General features: G+C 37.0%; 1 protein-coding gene across 1 annotated transcript; it reads right to left on the minus strand.

Annotated features, from left to right (window-relative positions):
• Positions 1-439: 439 nt before the first annotated feature.
• LOC127844863 (LIM/homeobox protein Lhx3-like) lies at positions 440-21,617 on the minus strand. Its single transcript, XM_052375394.1, has 6 exons — positions 21,572-21,617; positions 13,064-13,238; positions 6,858-7,066; positions 2,892-3,078; positions 2,391-2,530; positions 440-2,181 (listed from the first exon to the last, which is right to left on the minus strand). Exons 1-6 carry the CDS (start codon positions 21,597-21,599, stop codon positions 1,841-1,843), a joined length of 1,080 nt encoding a protein of 359 aa, XP_052231354.1. The 5' UTR covers positions 21,600-21,617; the 3' UTR covers positions 440-1,840.
• Between the last annotated feature and the right edge of the window lie 649 nt (positions 21,618-22,266).

Genomic DNA, 22,266 nt, shown 5'->3' on the forward strand with positions numbered 1-22,266 from the left:
CAAGACGCTCAGGGTCGGGGAATACAGCATTCATCCTATCGCTCAGATAGCTTGACTCTAAAGTAGCGCCTGGTTTCCAATCATGTAAATTAACAAAGACCATGAGTATTTGCCATAGTGTGTATGTACGAATGTGCTTGGTGATCTATGGCTGTACGAGAAGGGGGGGGGGGGGGGGGGGGGGGGCAAGTCTGGTGTCTGCGAATTATGTCTGTCTGTCTTATGAAAGTTTACTTCTCATGCGGTTAAGAACCAGAACTACATGGGGTCGCTTTAGAGTCAACAATTTATTTGCACAATATTTCAAAACGATATTGTATGTATAGCATTGTTTATGTAACATATACTCACGCAATTAATGCTATTTATATAGAAACAAAATTACATTAATAATATATATGTATATATATATATATATATATATATATAATCCAATTAATCATAGAACAACACTACATGTTAAACAAAACAATACTCTAAACAGTATTTTATGTATAATAAGAAGAAGTGATATTATGCGAGCAAAAGCAGATGTCAATGACGAATTATATACAGCGAGAGAAAAAGAAAACATGAACAATAGTTAAAATGTCGCCGACTTAATGTGTTAATGGTTAATACGTTTTAGATAAATACATGTAAGTTAAGACTTGTAGTAGTAGTGCGGTATCAGTGCTCCAGCTAGGCCTACTTGGAAGGCCCTGCCCTGCCCATCCGAGGCCCCGCCCGGCCCTTCTGAAGCCCCGCCATGCCCTTTAAAAAATGTTTGTTTCTGACATGATAGTTTATAAATCTCTTATTACATTGTTATCAATTTATGGCAGTATATAATGGGAAAAATATATTCTTACAATTATCAATAACATATAAATTAATATGCAAGAGGAAGCATGCCAGATACGCCCGCGCGCTCGAAAGTGCCCTTTTGACAAAATACTGCGCGTCGAAAGTGCCCTTTTGACAAAATAGCCACACACCCCCCCCCCTCTACCCTTTTCAAATCCTAGCTGGAGCACTGGGTATGCTTGACTATTTTATACGATAATAATGTAAGTAATATTGTTGGTGTAGTCGATTATGTTCAATGTCAATCTTCAACGTCGCAGTCGCTGCCTACAGGATGGATATTTATTGCACATAGGGCACAACGGAATGAAGGTCCGGGGCCCGAATGTAAGGTGGATGGATTGTCCGGAGCCCGGATGTGGGCAAGGTGTAGGGTCCGGAGCCCGGATGTGGGCATGGTGTAGGGTCGGGAGCCATAATGTCAGCGGGGTGATGCTCCATACCGATGCTTATGTCACAAAACAACCCATATCCGACGTTACTTTCACAAACAATTATATGAGCATGAGCAGCTGCTCTCAGATTTTTATATGTTTAATAAATTTATATATTAAAACAGAATGAAAAATGATTTAATAGTGTAAACCAAATGACTAGATAGTTGTTCGTTTTGAGCCACAACAACTATTGGGTCAAACAGCACACACAATAGCCCCGCGTGTGTACGACACACGCACGCACACACATCAACACACCCTTCTTACAGATGGTTTATAACACAACTAATTGCTACAGGAACCCATACTTTACATGCTAGTATATTCATCGATATAATGCAGTAGGTTGGAGCAGCAAATAATGTTTCCTGTTCTTTGTTTAAGTCACGCGTTTTGTCATCTACCTCGTTTCGTATTAAATCAAAACATCCGGTATTTCCGGTTAACAAAACATTGGCTGTCGTACCGTTTGCAGTAGTAACCCCTTTTATTGTAAAGCTGTTTTACATTTTAAAATGTATGTCGTTCTTGCTTTAGAATTAGCGGTTCGCTAAAAGTCAAAACACTTCAACATGACTTGAATTTTGTCCGAAGTCTGGATAACCTCGACCGTTGTCACCTATTTCCGATGGGAGCATGCGGCCCCCAATTGGGCCTCCCATCATCTGTGCCATGCCTTCCAGTTGCATTAATTGTCCGTTCATATTTGGTGATCTGCGGCCCAGGAAGCCCGTGGCTCCTATCATTCCCCCGTACGGCCCCCAGGCCTCCATGGGTGGGGTGCCGGGCGGGCCGTGATGGCCGGCGAGACCCGAGTCGTGCTCCAGGGAGCCGGAGAAGAGGTCGCTGGAGAGGCGGCCGCTGTGCACCGAGCCGGGATCCATCTCTTCCATGTCAACTGAAGTACATTCATCCAGGTCAGTTTAATAAAGCAGGAGTACGAAAACAACTTGTGTTTAGTGACTTCGTCATCATAAGATGTTTAACATTCTTTAACATGGGAATTATATTTTTAGAAATGCACTGCCATTAATACAATGATTTATAAAATTGAACACTTCGTTCAAGAAAGTAGCAAAAAGACCTCCTAAGGCCACTGTTTGTTACCATGGTAATCAGTCATTCCGTCTTCTGAGCGGTCGTCACTGAGGGAGCTGTCGAGGTCGCCGTTCTTCTTGAGCTGCCGCAGGTAGGGGCTCCAGCGCTGTCGCCCGGCGTCCTTCTTCAGCCGCTTCTCCTTGGCACGCCTGCAACCGGGAACAAGGTGCGGACATGAGAAAGACGTGAAATGCACCGTTAGATTGCATATAGCTATGTATTACACAAAGTACGAAATATTAGTATATCATGATGCAATAAATGAGCAAACAAATAGTCATTGAAAATGTTTAAAATGCAAAAGTGGTGTGCACTAGCATAGAAGGAGTCGGAATATTCAATTATCGCATATTTTCTAACAAATAATTTATCATGAAACAGAACAGTGAAACTTAGTGAATTGTATATGTCTGTCCATTAGAGGCTGCTTATATAACGCCATGTTACCACATTACAATAACTTGAACTAAATACATATAAATGTAATATGTAATGACGGCCAGTACGCACCTGTTTTGGAACCAGACCTGTACGACGCGCATGTCAAGGCCCGTCTCGGAGCTGAGCTGCTCGCGGACGTGGCGCGCCGGCTTAGGGCTCTCGTTGTAGGCGCGCTTGAGGGCCTCCAGCTGCTTAGCGGTGATCGTGGTGCGTGGACGCTTGCTCGCGTCGTCCAGGCTGTAGTCGCCGAAACCCTCTGAAAGCCGGCCATCGGTATGATTATTATTATTATGATTATTATGATTAGTATGATTTTATTATTATTATTATTATTATTATTATTATTATTATTATTATTTCTATATTTTTTATTGTTTTATTATTATTATTATTATTATTTCTTTTAGACTTAATGTTAGTCTTATTATTATTATTATTATTATTATTATTTGTATCATTATTATCATTAGTCTTATTTTTTTGTATTTTATTATTTCATAGTAGTAGTAGTAGTAGTAGTAGGTAGGTAGTAGTAGAAGTAGTAGTAGTAGTAGTAGTAGTAGTAGTAGTAGTAGTAGTAGTAGTAGTAGTAGTAGTAGTAGTAGTATTTTATTATAAGTGTTTATTATTATGTTTATTATTATTATTATTAAATTCATTATTTACTGTAATTTGAAACATCAAAGTCCCCCAAATTGAAACATTTCATAGAAAGCACGAAACTTTAGAAAACAAAAGAGCACGCATATGTGGTTGACAATACGGGCTCATTGGAAGAAAATTGCATTTGCGAGAGATTAGTAATCATCAATTATAGAAATCAGGAATTAGTGTGTGTGTTTTATAAATCTATTGGTTAAGGTCATTGAAATTGCTGCATTTAAAGTTATTCCTATTAACTTACGCTGGCGAAGTACAAATGCGTTGTTAATAACATCTAATCAACAAAGAGAAGGTCTGGTGTCCGCGAATAGCGGCGCCGTGTAAAAATCCCATATATCAAATGGCCGCCATAAGGTGGAGTCGATAGCTTAAGTATGACATTTATTACTCAACTTTATGAGTTTTAATCAAGCTGTTTTGCATCATTATGGGCGATTTCAATCTGACCCAGGTGGCATGGATATACAGATTCCACTCCTCACAGAATGGATTGTTTTCAATTAGCCAGATATCGGGGGACAGTGTCTCGTCGAGTTTGGAATATACTGTATGTGACTTGTTGTATTGTATATTGGTGTAGGTGATAATAATAATAATGGTTATAATGAAATAGTGGTGGATTTGCTGCGGCTTCTGTTGATATTATTACTGTTGCTGTTGCTGCTGTTGCGTAGAACTGCTGCTGATGATGATAATGTCTATGAAAAAAATCTTAGTTTTTGGAGAAATAAAGACTCAATATTCTGGTGTTTACTTTTTTCTAAACAGCATACTAATATATTCAACATCAAAGTTTAAAAAAGATAATTCTGTACATGCACATTGAAAGGGGCATATAGGATGTTAATATTTGCAGTATTCCATTTTTAAAATTAAGATCTTTTAAATCAAAATCGTTATGAATGGAACGTACATGAGGCAACGCATGCGCACTATCGAACACGGGTCGTGAACCAAAACTATATTGTTCGGCATTGAACATATTTTTTCTTAACTATTTCATAAAAAATAACATTGTCACAGCCTTTGACTGTTTGCCTCATGATTTATTGTTATTAAAAATGAAACTCTATGGTATTTCTGATCAGTCTTTGAATCTTATTGAAAGTTATTTACCTAATAGGAAACAATGTGTTAAGATAGGAAATATATGTAGTAACTATCAAGGTATCATAAAAGGTGTTCCACAAGGTTCCATACTTGGACCTATTCTTTTCAACATATTCATTAATGACATATTTTATTTTATTAACAAAAGCCAATTATACAACTATGCAGATGACAATACTCTTTCGTATAGACTGGTTCTCAAAAAATCATATGCAGGCAAACCCAGAGAAATTTCAGGCAATAGCTCTTGGGAAGAAAACCCACTAGCAGAAAATTAACTTTAAATTTAATAATATAGAAATAACATGTGATGATGAAGTGAAATTACTTGGTGTTAATCTAGATTTTATGTTAATTTTCAATTCTCATGTATCAAGTATTTGTAAGAAAGCTTCTAGACAGTTAAATGTATTGAAACAGTTTGGTAGACATCTGAATAGATTAAGCAGACTCACTATATATTACTCTTTTGTTATGTCAAACTTTAACTATTGTCCTCTGACTTGGCACTTTACCAACGAATCTAATACTAGAAAGATAGAGAAAACACAGGAAAGAGCTCTGAGATTCATATATGATGATTTCTGTAGCAGCTATGATGAATTACTTGAAAAATCTGGTCTTACCTCACTGAAAGTTAGAAGGTTAAAATCTATTGCCTTAGAAACATACAAAATTCTTAATAATATGTCCCCAAAGTATCTACATGATTTACTGCATCTAAAAAATGTTAATTATAATTTTAGGCACTCTAATACTGTTGAGATACCGCTACCAAGGACAGAAACAAATGGTAAGAAATCTTTTAGGTATGCTGCTGCCAAACTATGGAATGACCTTCCGGAAAACTTCAGGAAAGCATCCTCTTTTAACCATTTCCGATCTCTAGTAAATACTTGGCATGGACAAAACTGCTCTTGTTCCTCGTGCGATGTCACATAATTGTATTTTCAATAGCCTTGGCAGCGATATACCTGGATTTCTGTCATTTCGTTATTTAGCCATGTTATGTTGCCAGCTTTCCTATGTTATATTGTTCTCTGCTGCTCTAGTTTATAGTTCATAGATAGCTTAGCAAAGTCTAGAACGATTAGTTGCATGCTCATAATAGCTTTATTAGTCTGCAATGCTTTAAATGCTTTACATGTGCTTGATTATATGTGCTAAATACTAGTCTATCGTATGCGCTAAGTCATACTTGTACTAGTCTGTGTCTATTTTGAATGTCCGGTTTTAACAATGTGCTATCCTTGCTTAAAGTGCATTAATTTAATTATATGTATACTCTGTCATGTGAGGTACCTGCTGCTTAGTTCCTCACAAATCTAATTTGTGACGATAGTCGATCTCTTACTTAATTTTTTACTTGTCGCACTGTTGTGTCCAATTCGTCTTTCAGTGTTTTTACTCTCTTTCTTTTATGGCGGTTTTAGACATTTAGTCAAGATCAGCAGCTACATCACAAGTTTTAACTCTGTAATACTTGTATAGTGTTTGTATGTCAGGTTTTATATGTTTAATGTATCTATATCCTACCTAGTACCTTACCTCTTTGATGTACTACAATAGCATTATACTAACATATATATATAAAAGTGTATGTGATAATACATGCATTTTTTAGTTTGTTTGTCTTAACATTATCTTATCAGTGATCTTAACATGCTTTATGTGTATGAATTTACATGTACCCGAAAGTCGGTTTAAAAAAGCTCATTAGAGCTTATGTTACCTGTTTGTGTATCCGTCTTTGTAAATAAAATTTACTTGACTTGACTTGACATTGAAAATATCTGCTGTGTAAGGGGTATGTGTTGTTATGCATGTCTAGGCGGAAACACTGTCGATAAGAGACATCGCTGAGATTTACGAAAAAAACCTGATCAGAGTCCGCAAGCGCACCCGGACACAACCTTCATATGACTCAATTGAACGAAGAATGAAATTGAATTTACTTATATACACTATTGGTAATGAAATCTTATTAAGGGGTTATGTTGTTTATTTCTTAACATCAATTTATTGACTAAACGTACGCCTGTATGCATATATTTCAGGTCACTGTAATCAGTGCTGTTGCCAACCAGTCAGTGCGAATGAGCTTAAAATCCCTATTGTAAACAATAATAATCAGCTGGTCTATACAGGAACGCTTATTTTGAAAGGCAGTCGGATCAGTGTTGTCACTTTGCAAAACGTAACCTAGCACGTTGTAGTTGCATATTTGCTCCGTGTTCTAAATAGTTCTATAAATAGACTCACCCTCACCTCGCGCCTTGGCGGCCTCGTAGTCGGTCTTGCAGACTAACTTCCGGTCCTCCATCAAGTAGAACTCGTCGCCGGTGTTGAGCTGCCGGCTGCACATGAGGCACGCGAAACACTCCAGGTGATACACATGATCCTGCGCGCGCCGCACCACTTCTGTGGGCGGGATGCCCTTGTCGCACCCCGCACACTTTGTACCAAAGTGACTGAAACGAGCAAATGAAAAAATATATACATTTTTTCGCCGATCCCATCTTTTTATTTGAAATCGCTCGATTGTTTGTGAGTATTAACGACAGCGCTATCGTTCAGCAATGTTTGTACAGACAAATTGGGCGCAACTGTTGTGCTATCTTGCCAAAACACTTAACACTTAAAAGAACTAACTGCTAAAAGCGCATAAATATTTTCATAGTTCAGCATGAACAAATAAAAAAGCTAAGCTTTTGTCAAACGCATCTACGGTGCGGCATGGTGAGATAACGTGCCCTTGTGGTGTTTTTCAACTCATACAGGGAATCATGTTTATGCGGCACTGACAAATGTAACACATAAACGATGTTAAGTATAACAACGATTGAATATTATTACAACAACATATTACATTCATAATAGGAATGTATAGCTAATAATCTGTCTCGGTGTTCGACCGTATCTCTGGCCGTTTGTCTGTCGGTATTGTCTATACAGGCACATGTTTCTTCTTTTATTTTCTAAACAATAAATCAAAACAAATTAAATGAACAGCCAAATAAGACAATAAAAGCGTTCACTGTGAGTTGTTACCTTACGCCCGAGACGTTCACTTTGGATATACACTATCCGTAAATAAAAGACCTTACGTCGTGATTGATCAATATTAAACTAAATTGTGAGTGTCGGTCGCAGAAATAGCGGCAGCAGAATCAGTATCAAAAGCAAACACTCCTCCACCCCCTGTTCCTTTGTCACATTGTCATCATCATCATCATCATCATCATCATCATCATCATCATCATCATCATCATCATCATCATCATCATCATCAAACAACAATAACAACAAAATCATTAGGGTAAGTTCATGTGTTAAGAATGCTTAGTTTTGTCGCGTACGAAACGATTGCTTTATGCGGTGCACCGGAACATGCGTTTGTTGACGAAAATAGGCCTATCGAGACAGGCATACGCGGCTTTACAAGCAAAATTGTAAGCGCTACGAACTACAAAAACCACAATAATTCGAATGTTCATATATAGTTATTATATATATTTAGCGACAATCAGAGTATCAGTTGGCATATACCAAGTTGTCAAAACCTTATTGTCATTTGTTCTTTTCTTTTTACACCCTAAATTAACAGTTCGTGCGAAAATAGAGACAGCAGGCCGCCTATGTTCAGTGACATTTCTGCTGGGAATGCACTCATTTTTCTGTGCCATAGCGCGGCTCCTCCCGTCTCTGGGGATTCCTCACTAATGGTTCATACCACAATGGCATGGTGAAATATTCATAACATCATTGGTCACCGGGGCTCGATTTTCACGCTTTACTGTCAGTAATGTGTATCTCTTTTCGACAATGAAATGTCACGGAAATGTGACTGACAAGGCGCTTTGCGGGACAGCAGTGGGGACAACACATCATAAACACAACTAGTAACCAACACAATACATATTTTAGAGGTATTTAACTAACATGCACCAAATACGATTACAATAGATAGAACAAGATTACCATCTTTAGATTGTGTGTGTTTTTTCCATTCGATAAAATACCATAGGATAATATGTATGATTTTTCAATTATTTATAATGTAATCAGATTAAATGGGTAATAACAGTATTAAGTCCAAACTGAGGAAATCACCACTTCAACTGAATCAAGGCGTACCTTCTGTCGACCTTTTCGTTGTTTGTTAGTGTTGTGTAACCAAACCCATTTGTGGAGTCAACGATCACTCTGGATCAGCAGACGATTTATTTCATAATATCTTACGGAGGAATCCGAGATAGCCGATGTATCACGATTGCGTTAGCCACGAGGCCTATCTTACGGAGGAATCCGAGATAGCCGCCATTGTGTCACACCGGTCTTTAATACTAATTAAAACAGAATTGGACTTTCCTTGCAAAGTATTTCATTATTAATAAAATAATACTATTATAAGCTAATGTAATCAAAACATATTGATATTTTAATAATTTAACTCAATGATATTTATAATATTTAAATTTTCCCAAAAAAACTAGGGCAGGAAGGATTTTTTTTTGGGAAAATCAACAGTGTTGTCAGTGTAAAATATTTGTAAAGCTTCTTCTGAGTTTGAACTCCAGTTTTACATTTTATGACCTGCAACATATTCTATGCTACTTTATTTCACTATCGTAAATCATTAAAGTGTTATTTATTTTTCAACTATATAATGTGCCAATCTCATATAATGAATTACTAACCCATTTAAAAATGACACCTAATCGAAATTCATTAATACAATAGTTATAATTGTTTTATTGTAACATACTATTCCACTAAAAATAACCATCATAGAACATCAATGCGGTGCTTTTACTAAATTTTTCAATGATTTCAATTATTTAAAGCAAGAAATCTATCAGGCACTTATAAAAAAATATATAATAAGGGTGTCAAAATTTAACAAACTGAACAAGTCAATTTGAACTTCTCTTGCATGCAAATGGAGCCACTTGAAATATCAAATTGTTCCCATACTAGTCGGCAATATAGGTATGACGTTGTGTCTTTTCAAAACATGCATCAGACACATCTTCTAAAACTTTTTTAAGCGGTTTTGAAAACGCTATTTCATTGCAAACTTTCGTCAATAAAGGATACATGTTGTTATACAAACGAAAGTGAAAGTACTGTTTTAAAAAAATGAATAAAGAGCGAAATCGTTGAAAACTAACGAAAATTATAAGTGATACTAACATAAGACCGTAAGACTGAACAAAATAATACTTAACTTTTAAATCATAACATGAATGTTTACTTATAAAGCAAATTCTTCATTCATCCGCGGACTTCTTTGTGTCGTAGTCATAAATGCCTCCAAATGGAGGTGCGTGATGCGTCTAAGTATAGAGGTGACAATAACGTAGTGACGTCACCATCTATGTATAGAATGAGATAGCCGCTGTATCACGATTGCATAACGATGTACTTGTGTTTCCGTGTGTATAGAAAACTATTTATGGATTAAAAACTAAGAATAGTGTGTTTCTTATTCCATTTTTATATAAACAGATATTTTACTCAATATGTTTGGTAATATACATCATTATATCTTTTTTTAAAGGTCGAGGAAAATTGTTATTATTTAAATTACAATATTTAGAATTCAAACGGCCGTTATTGAGTTACGCTGTATTGTGGCAACAACAAACGCTTGATTCATGACGGCCATATGCGCACTACTCACTCTTTTTCAGGCGCCAGTCACGCAATACGGTCGTTTCTCATCTGGTGTTTATTGGCAACATGTTTTCTGTTACACTGATCAACTGATAACACGACAACAACAACAAACAACAGACGTGAAGAATTCTAGGCTTATAATTCGTACATATAGTTGTTATAGATACGTCCACGGGAGTTATTTTAGCTGCATGCAGTGTCATCAACATCTACACATTATTATGTTTTGTCTAGAAAATTCGCAACTAAAGTCTATTATCGGCCTCATTTTAAAATGGTGAGCAAATTACGTGCCGCTCAAAGAAAAATACCGAGTGGTATGACAATAGAATAGATACTAGTAAACGATCATATTGTATCTGACTGGCTGCTATGTGCTGTAATTAGAAACCACTGATAGCAACGTTATAGCGCTTTTAAATTAAAATTATCGCTATTTTAATAAGTAAATATTGTTATTTAGATAACAAAACAAAGTATAAACAATGGTAATAGTTGAATAAATAAACGAATTCATTTAAGGCACAATTCATTTTAAAAGATTAACACTAAAGATTTTGACACAAGGCTGAATAATTTTGTCCACATGTTTATTCGTAACGAGTGCCCATAGATTTGTATCCATGTATCATATGCCCCCCCCCCCCCTCCAAATTAAAATAAAATCACTGTTAAATCAATATTTAACAATAATATTGCAAAGGCTTATTAGAGCACATCGTCAAATATTTACTTCCCACACAAATCATTAACAAGCCAATGATTTTTTTCTTGTATATTACCATATTATATTTAACAAAAATATTACCGCTAATATGCACTGTTTATTATTAATATAAAATTTATTATATTTTTATCGATTTTATCATACAAACAATGTAATTAATTTGGATTAAAAACTAGTACAGTACGTCGTCTCACATTGCTGAAATGTGAAACCGTCCGGAGTTCTACTAAGACGCATTAAACACGTTAATAAATAATGTAATGTGTAGATCTATTTTAAAAGACATCTGTCAGTTTTTTCGTTGTACCATGGACAAATCGACACGTGGTAGTATCACTGACCTATCGTCACACTGTAGTACCATGGACCTACCGACACACGGTAGTACCATGGACCTACCGACACACGGTAGTACCATGGAACTATCGACACACGGTAGTACCATGGACCTATCGACACACTGTAGAACCATGGACCTACCGACACACGGTAGTACCATGAAACTATCGACACACGGTAGTATCATGGACCTATCGACACACGGTAGTACCATGTACCTATTGACAAGTGGTAGCACCATGAACCTTTCGACACACGGTAGTACAATGGACCTATCGACACGTGGTAGTACCATGGACATTTCGACACGTGGTAGTATCATTGACCTCGACACGTGGTAGTACCATGGACCTATTGACACACGGTAGTACAATGGATCTATCGAAAAACGATAGTACCATGGACCTATCGACACGTGGTAGTAACATGGAAATATCGACATCTGGTAGTACCATGGACCTATCGACACGTGGTTGTATCATGGACCTTATCGACACACTGTAGTACCGTGGACCTATCGACACGTGGTAGTACAATAGACCTATCGACAGTGGTAGTATCATGGAACTATTGACACGTGAAAGTATCATGGACCTATCGACACGTTGTAGTGCTACGGACCTATCGACACGTGGTAGTACCATGGACCTATCGACACACGGTAGTACCTTTGACCTTTCGACACACGGTAGTACCATGGACCTATCGACACACGAAGTACTATTGACCTATCGACAAACGGTAGTACCATGGACCTATCGACACGTGGTAGTACCAAGGTCATATCGACACGCGGTAGTATAATGGACCTATCGACACACGGTAGTACCATGAACCTATCGACACACGGTAGTATAATTGACCTATCGACACACGGTAGTACCATGGACCTTTCGACACACGGTAGTACCATGGACCTATCGACGCGTGGTAGTACCAAGGACCTTTCGACTCACGGTAATACCTTGGACCTATCGACACACGGTAGTACCATGAACCTATCGACACACGGTAGTATAATTGACCTATCGACACACGGTAGTACCATGGACCTTTCGACACACGGTAGTACCATGGACCTATCGACGCGTGGTAGTACCAAGGACCTTTCGACTCACGGTAATACCTTGGACCTATCGACACACGGTAGTACCATGGGCATATCGACACACGGTAGTACAATGGACCTATCGACAAACGGTAGTGCCATGAACATATCGACACGCGGTAGTACCATAGACCTATCGACACGTGGTAGTACCATATACCTATCGACGCGTTTTAGTGCCATGGACCTACTGTAGTACCATGGACCTATCGACACACTATAGTTCCACGGACTACGCGGTAGTACCATGACCCTATCAACACGTGTTAGTACCATGGACCAATCGACATGTTATTATGCCATGGACCTATGAGCACGTGGTTGTTAAATCGACCTATCGACATATGATAGTGCCATACACAGTGCTATAACGGCTGTATACATATGTTAACAATATACGTGCATACGATCCTTCTTTTACAATGAAATCCCTTTCCGCGGAAAGATTGGGCCCTTTGCGTTTTCAAGACCTATACATAAGTCCCTGACGTTTCTTTCGAAGATTACCGAACGGCGTGTTCCGCTGTGATAGGCCGTTTCCGTATTTTTCTATTCTTGAACCTGAAAACTCCTTCACATATTATTAATATTTTATGAAAAAGGATCGCTCACCGGAAGAAGTCGTCCTTGCAGTACACGTGGTCACCCTTGGAAAAGCACTTGTCTGTGAGCTGCACGTGACAGTCGGCGCACTTGAGGCAGCGCGCGTGCCAGCAGCGGTCGAGCACCTTGAGGATGAACCGGTCCAGTATGGGCTCACCGCATCCTGCGCACTTCGGTATGGCGGCTGAAATGAAATGGGCTGGAGTACGAAACCTTGCATAGCAGTCTCTGATGTAATTATGTACTTACTGATCATGCCCCCATACTAGTCACGGAATGGTTTACAAAGGCCACTGAACTGTGGGGATGGAAAATTATAATATGTGATCTACCCAAAACTGAAAAGAATATACATTAAATTATTATTATCACCAACAATTTTTACTTAGATACATATTTACAAATTATTTAGCACAATTGAATCGTTATACCCCGACAAATGCCTTCAATGACTTTTACGTCACTTTTTTTAGAAATAAAAACTTTGTGTTTGTTTGTGCTATTGATTCCACGCGTCTTTCTTTCGCTAAGGTACTTATAAGTGTGTTTATTTTTGTTGCGTAAATTCCGTTTTAAAATAAAATTATATAACTAAAAAATTAAGACTATTTATTTACTGTACAATCTGATGCAATCACTATCGATACCACGTGCTCACGCTATGGGACCATAACATTCAAAACGAGGCTCGTAAACAAAATGGCAGAGGTAATATGCGTTCATCTCACGCTATTACTATGGAACCTTTCTCCAACAGACGACAAAAAATAAGTTATGTTTACTTTAATTCAATAAATACGCGTCTGTATTTTTGTGCTGATTCAATTATATCTGTTATTTCCGTACAATGAGGAAGCATTGGCTACAGCAACACACATTTTGAACGAAAAAGAGTAATCAAATTAGCAATAAAAGTCCGCAATACTTTAACTTGTAATACCCGTGATCATCAGGGTGCAGGATCACGTGACTTTGTGGGGTTCCCAATTTAACGTAAATGGATGTAAACACACTTGCTTTTTTTAAAGTAACTTTTGAACACAATTTTTCTTAAGAATTTCAACCAGTGCATAAAGGACAGCTTTTGTATGCTGCTTATGGCAATTTGAAATACATCAGAATTACTTTAAGCCTGGGTTCTTATTTAAAGAAGCAACATGTGTACTGCATGGTTATGCTTAACGCAACGTGAAATTTTGTCACCGATTTCAGACGTATTCAATGATTTATTCTTATACCTTAAGATTCTGTCCAGCCCGTGTATAAACTCCCTTGCACACTGATCATGGTAAGTTGAATAAACGCATCTACGCAACACATTGTGAATGTAAAAAAGAAGACAAATATACATCGAAGATAACTAAAACAAGTCTATGGGTCAAATAATTTCAATACGCATTCGCCTTATTTCAGCGTGAAAAGAATAGGATGAAAATATTGTTATCGCCACTTCTGTAGAATGCTAATACATCTCATATATCGTGATTAGCAATGCCGCAAAACTGTTAAAGATGTAATGAAAATCATTTAACCATTGTTATTATTTCGATTATATGTGATTCAGGTTTCAATTAAGACGTAAACATATAAAAGGTTCATCTCCTCACTCTCGTGTCTCACCTGACTAATCAATTAAACGACACATCGTCAATGTATTCTTGTCGGCATTTAATTTCTGACATTTTTATTACTGGTAATTTCAATAGACATATAATATGCGTGTATACATTTTATCGCCTCCAATTATCACAATAGAATGTTATTTTATTAACGTCTATCATTTTAAGGCATTTCTATCCGTTTTCTTGTAAGTGCTCCATGTCTTTATTTTATTGTCTTGAGATTTTAGCTTATGTCATTTCAGTCCACAAGTTTGGTTTGGATCCATTAAATAAACGCCGAGGCCTTATGTCAAGTCACTCTTTACTTTGCATGCAACGCATTAAAAAATACAAACATCCTGGACTACGCGTTTATTGGATGATATGAATAAATGAATATCACTAACATGAATTATTGTCCAAGAGGATTTTCAGGCGCATATATGATCGCATCGTCCGTCCGTCCGTCTGTGTGTCTCTCAATCTTCTTGTGGGGCAAATACCTCGGAAATTGTTGAGGGCTTAAGAAGGAAGTGCAGTGTGCAAAGACGATAATTCTTTATTTAATATTCATAGAGTTATTGCCTTTTGGCTATTTTCTTCATGTAGAGCATGGTGTTATTAGTGTTAAAGAGATTTAATTATAACACTACACGCGACCTGTTTTCTATAGACACAGAAGGAAATCAAGTGTGGGTTATTCTGCAATAATTATGGGCGGAGCTTTATGTTTCGAAAATAGTTCCAAATAAATAAAGAAAATATTGCAGTAAAATGCACGTGCATAATGTACACATGTACTGCAACGCCTCGATAGGAGCAGAATCTTTCTACAACTTATAACGATATCTGAAAAAGTGCGACGTGCGCATGGAATATTGAGCTATGAAGGCAAATAAATATTCCTCATCGTGAAAATAGCTTTCTATCACACTTCACATCTGTCCGCCATGTACGGTCCGTTGATTTCATGTCGACCGTGATCAAACGAACAATTATTTTATGATTTTGTTCGTTTCATCTTTATTTATCGATATCGGAAAAACATAACTGGAACTGCGCGGGCGTTTGTCTCAGGACCTAAACATTGTCACTTATAAATTGCGCCATGTATACATCGATGGTAAATGATTCAAATTGTGTTTATCGCATAAATATCATACTATTTATATTGCGACTTTTAGTATACCTCATTTACTGAAAAGGTATCCATGAACTGTATTCTACAGTGATACACCATGTGTGTACATAGAGTGTTCACTGCAAGGTCATATAAGTGTTATTTCATTTCGGGAAAAATAATTATAATAGTTATAGTTCTTCTTCTTTATATTATTGATGATGATATAAGAATTGGTACAAGAGTGTTTACACCATACAATGCTTGGTTAGACGTGACGGTTATGACGAGTGTATACCGGCAAGTCGAAGGTAAAGACTTCCGCTGTCCACGCTCAAGTTGCGGCTCGATAATTAAATTATATCTATGTTGCGAAATCCGTGTGAGAAATCCATCACCTACTCATTTTAGGCGACAAACTAACACAAGAAAATAAAGCCATAGCGGCGTTACTGAAAGCGCATAATGGAGGTACCTGGTAGAGGTTGAATAAGTGACAAGTCTATAATCATACTGCTAATAAAATCTGCAAGCGCGGTTTCGAATTCCAAGACAGTTTCGCAGCAGATGTGAGGACGGGATCGGCGCGTGCGACACACGTGGCAGGGATTGTGAACCTATTTTCCTGCCTTGTTGTATTGATATAGCGCGAGTGAGAGGGACCTCTGATGATCTTGCGCAAAATCTTCACTTCCGCCAATACCCAACTTATCGCACGTGCATTGCACGTGACTTTTAACCGAACTATGGAAAGATGCTTGCCAATGATTAAGCTAGAAAATCAGCGATTACGGAATGTGAAAGTTCACCAAAAAGCCGCACATTTCCCTTCTTCATGTATCTTTGCAACACATTGTGTGCGGTCAGATCCCTTCGACAGCGTTAAAAGATCTCGGTCTTATACGCGTACCAGTTCAATTAAATATAACTCAATGAAGTAGAGCAATTTAAGTTCATTTTTGTACAATCCTTCATGTCTATCTATTACATACTTAAAAATAAACATGAAACCTCAACAATCTCCAACAGCTATGTTATTCCAACGTTATCAATACATATTAATGTCAACTGAAGTGAATAATCAGATTCCAGCATAGTGATTTGTGGACAACATTAATCTATGTTGTGTGGATGGGAATTAAATCAGTCCGATGAGGAAAGTAGTCCGCGAAAATCGATAGCTTCATCCGAAACAAATGTGACATTATGTTTGCACTGAAAGTAAAAAGCTGCCTTTAGAATCATGTTTATGTCCCCGTACAGTCTGGAAGTCCGATAGCTATTTTTTATTGTTCCGGAACATTCGAAATGTTGCCATAAAAACGTCTTCTGACGATCAAAATCAGCGGTATTCTGCGATAGAAGTTAACATTAATACGACTTATATTTTGTAAAAGTCAGGTCCTAGTTATATGCTCGTTTTATATTTAACGTTTTTCGATTTCGCGCTGAATGTTTCTATACATACGTGCTGGACGAAACACGTGCTGCTAGTTTCGCACAGGCATCAGCATCCCACTAAACATTCATATTTCAAAGATTGTGACGCCCTTGTCCTGGATGCCAAAAGTAGCGAGAAAACGGCGTAATGCATGTCAAGCATAAACGTGAGCTAGCGCGTCTATACAGAGAATAAGAACACATATACGGCTACCACGTATTTTCGACAAAAATACACATTTGAACGCAATAAACGAAGTCAATAGGATGATGAATTGTTATGATATTTCCGAAATATTGTGTTCATTTATGGAAGTTATAGACTTGGAAAACTGCCTATCTCTGCGTTCGTCATCCTGTACCGTACGGCTATGCTTGTCATTCTGTATATTCTCATTGTATAGCCGCATAAAGCCGAAAATGCATACAGGCGTTTGATCATGTATATGCGGGAACGTGAATATCGGTCGTTACATGGCAGTGTTCAATCTAGCCCGCTGATTCTTGTTTACCCGCAGCAGAGAAACGCACAGTGTCCGCCACCAGTGCGTTACGTGAAGGCCTTCAGCACGTGATATCAACGGAAGTTATAGGAACGCGTGTTTGTCAAACGGAAGTCCTTCAAGTGCTCGTTATCAACTTCTTTGGCTTCCAGATGACGTGAAGCCACGGAAACTGGCGGTCAATGAATACAAGAATAGAAAGAAAGCAGTGCGAAAACTTTGAACTCATTACTATGACAAATCTTTTTTTCTTTCGCTCCGTTTGTTTATTTGAATGATGACTGAGACGAATTCAATGTTTACATCTACGTGAGTGAGATATAAACACAAATATATTTTTAATATATTCATTAAATCTGACTGACAATTGTTTCGATTGCGATTGCTGTAGTTGTGCGTTAATGTAATTTTAACGGAATATTCTATATTAGATAATATATATTATTCTTCTATCTTTATTTGACTTTGGGAGTCAAATTTAAGAATCTATTTCGCAAAGTATTAACTGCAATCTGCCCTGGCATTTCTCCGTTGCCGGTGGCTGTTATTGTACCTGCAGATGTTCGCGTGTACAGGTCGCTTTGATGTTACCATTAGGCAGCGCTCGGCCCCGTGACACACCGTGATCTCCAGCATGTTCTTGTAGTTCCTTGTCTCACCTGTATTCGCGACGTCATCCCTAGTAAGCAGACAATATAGTGCAGCGCTCTGGGTCAGAACTGTCAATCAGGCCTGCCGTCAGCCGCGGGTTTAAGTCTGATGCCATAAGAGGATTGCGACGGGTTGCCATGGCAGCGCGATAGATGCTGTCGATATGGTGTTAAAGCCCGAGCCGTGCACGCGAGGTTTTGCAGGTAGATTCGAAACACAGATTAGGTGGATAGAACTATGGCGGATTAATTCACGGAACAACACTAAGATTTAATCACGATAGTGTAGGTCCAAGTGAAACAAAACGCATATTATTTCTGAAACAAAAATAATTACTTTGCTGGATTACGATTAAAAATGATAATAGAACATTCGCATTATCATTTCTAATTCCCACTGTCGTCAAATCCCATCATATGCTATAATAAGTTAATAGTAATAATTGTTAAATGGCGTATATAGTTTAAGTATGCCTGATTAATGTTTTTTTTTCAACACCACATTGTAAAAATATCAATATCGTTTTTTAAGGAGCGATCTTCATGAAATAAAATAATTATTATCCTCCTCCTCCTCCTCCTCCTCATCATCATCATCATCACTATTATTATTATTATTATTATTATTATTATTATTATTATTATTATTATTATTATTATTATACCGGTGCTCATATGAGTTGTGAACTGTAATATGAACGACTGAAATGCACATCCGTTATGAAATTTGGTGTAATAGCTAATTGCACAAAAAGTTTGAGTTAATGACTTTGACGCACACTATTTAAACTCGAAAGTATCGCAGTGACTTTAAGGTCGAGTTTGCAAATGTCTTTTTATGTGATACTTTTGAAACAAGCCATGTTTCATTTATTGCTGTATACATGTTGCTTTTTCAGAGGTAAAAGATGAGAGGTAAAAGGCATACTTAAATTTTGCTTTTACAGTTTGATAGATGTTCAAACATTATGTATTTTAAGGTGGCATTTTTTTTAGTTTTTTGAATTATAATAATAATAAGAAAAATACAAAGAAGAAAACAAAAAAAAGACAAAGAAGAAGAAGTAGAAGAAAAAGAAGAAGAAGAAAAAGAAGAAGAAGAAGAAGAAGAAGAAGAAGAAGGAAAAGGAGATTACCAAGAAGAAGAAAAAGATGAAGAAGAAGAAGATGTTGATAATTTTGAAACAGATCAAAACAAAAATAATAAAAAGAAGCAGAAGAATAAAAAGAAACAGAAGCAGAAGCACTGGCAGAGGAATAAGAAGAAGAAGAAGAAGAAGAAGAAGAAAAAGAAGAAGAAGAATGATGATGTGATAATGATGATGATGATGATGATGAGGAGGAGGATGATGATGATGATGATGTGTAACCTTATTAGAAGCATGCATAATTATTTTATAAACATAGCGAACATTTTATACCATATGAATCAATATAAATAAGAAAATAAGAAATGTTTGCATTTATACAACTTGGTAGAATCTACATAAGGATTGATGAAAAGCAATAAAAAAGATACATGCCGTGTTACGTAATACAAAATTTACATTTTAAATAAATATATTTTGGAATGGTCAACTAAGTCATTCTTGCATTACATCCATTTGACTTTTTCTCAAAGATAGGTTTGATCCTCGGCGATATCATACTTTATTGACAAAAGGCGATGAACCTACTTGCCCATGCGTTTTAGTTGTGTTTTTATTCGGCATTTTAATTATGCCGTTTTTTAAATGACTTACGACTTGATATTTCTATTTTTCTGATTTTCTGAGTGGAGATTTTATCACTTGTGTGCTTATGTTTTCAGTATTCCACTGTTTCCACCTCAATTTTACCATGAATGCAAACACACGACATTAAGGTATAAAACTATAAAATCTTCCTTTAACAATAGTTTGGTTTACAAGAATTTAATTGGTACACACATAATGGTGGAAAAGATTTAGGGTTGACAACTTGGAATGTCCGAGAATCCTCAATTATGCGGTAAATTGTTCTCAACTTTGATTTTGGCTGCAGAGTACCATTGTGATAGAAACTATGCGACTAAAGAACAGAAACTCTAAATGTCGCATTACATTTATAAAACCTCAAATGTATAAAGAAACAATGCGGCTAAGATTTGTTTAGAAAAGAAAAACGTTCTCCGACATAAGCCATAAGTCTTTGATCTTATTGATTGTATTGATGATTGTTTTAAACCAACAATAACCAATTAAATAAACGCCGTATATCTTTTTTTACAGATATTCCTTGTTTCATTCAGACATTTTTAATCAACACAAAGAGATATGATTGGTCTATTAACCGATGATATTAAACGTATACATTTAATGAGTTAAAGATGCACTTTATACATCTTAATTGTTATTGTTTATTGTTATAAGAACTTATTTTTAATGAATGTTTATGGCGAGTTACCGCCAAGTAAAGTCATTTTATAATATATTTAATAATACCAGTAATTTGGTTTTTGAACGGTGATGTTTTCTAAGGATTTAGAGTCAGGCTGTTGTTTTACATTATAACAAAATGAAAAATGCTTCCTAACACATAAACGTGTACAGCCGAAGAGCGTTGCACGAGCGCATTACTCCGACCGATCGCCTTTAATGGGCCGCGTGCAGCCATAATTTACGGGTTAATGATTCAATTAACTCGATACCATAATATTTTCCCCTTCGTCGCTTCGAAATATCCCCTAACTTGATTTTTCAGATTAAAATGATCGCGACCACGGTTTAACAGACGGTGATAGTGTGTTGGGGATTTGATTTCATTTTAGACTCAATTTCGACAAGAATACCCGGATATCTAGCGTAGAAGCTCTGCATTGTATCATATATATATGTCGCTTGTAACACTGTGGTGTCACAAGCGACACGTATATATTATACATGTATTATATATATAATCAATGAAACCTTCAAATTAAAAAACTGTATTAATATATCTTAAATGAATGTAACCTTGTTCAACAACTTAGAATGAACAGGTATTACAAGTCTAGAATTTGTATTAATTTATTAATGAAAGTCATTGCTAAAATTTTCAATAAATTTATATTTCTTTTAACTAAGTGCCTGAAGTAATTTGGTATGCGAATAGTTTGTAATAAGTAGCTCGTTCCCTTTGCAGAATCCAGGTGTGTCGCCCTAGTGACGAGGCCCGAAAGGGACCACTCTTAGCAGATTTCTTACCTTCAAGCATTTTATTCCGACTTATCATGTCGGCGAGCGACGACGGTGGGCTTTCGGGACTTCCAGACGACGTTGGACGATATCCGTTACGTCCGGCTTCAAGACTCACGCTCATAGCCGCCGAGGGTTTATGCACTTTCGGCTCTTATTCCACCTAATGTCCCGCGAGTAATGTATACACTTTGAAATATTTATAATTTTACACTGTAGTATTTTTTTCTTGTTTTTTTTTTCGCAAAAGGTCTACTGATTTCGATCTAATTACATCGAGCAATTAAATTCCAATTACGAATATCTAGATATCTAATTAAATGTACGGTGCCTCGATGATTTCGTACACAGTTTAATTCTTAATAAATTGTGACAGGATTCAATAGACCGATGTCTCCCATAGCATTTTCTGCAGACGATGGTTTTTTCTCCATTCTTTACCACGTGGTCTGATAAATATTCATGAGCCAATATCGAATGCCTCATCCGTTTTGGATGAAAGGGCGTTGTCAATTTCCCGATATTTACCTCAGTTCTGTTTCCAAGCGACAAAATTTGCTGAAGTCTAAAAGCCAATGCTATGCCTTCCTTTGGTAGCTAGCCATACAAGGGCGGTGACTATTCCAGCCAATCAGTGATCAGCGCTCAAGAACTTGATGCTGGTATAGTTCAGGCTTAATAATGTAGAACAATACGAACTACAC

Source organism: Dreissena polymorpha, chromosome 9 (genome assembly GCF_020536995.1).
Source record: "Dreissena polymorpha isolate Duluth1 chromosome 9, UMN_Dpol_1.0, whole genome shotgun sequence".
Classification (NCBI taxonomy): Eukaryota; Metazoa; Mollusca; class Bivalvia; order Myida; family Dreissenidae; genus Dreissena; species Dreissena polymorpha.

Excerpts from the sequence above, each read along its gene's own strand:
- LOC127844863 (XM_052375394.1), bottom strand. The coding sequence starts at position 21,599 with ATGATAAGTCGGAATAAAATGCTTGAAG. Across the intron at positions 2,531-2,891 it reads CAGGTCTGGTTCCAAAACAG|GCGTGCCAAGGAGAAGCGGC; the intron begins GTGCGTACTGGC and ends TCCCGGTTGCAG. Across the intron at positions 2,182-2,390 it reads CGGAATGACTGATTACCATG|TTGACATGGAAGAGATGGAT; the intron begins GTAACAAACAGT and ends AATGTACTTCAG.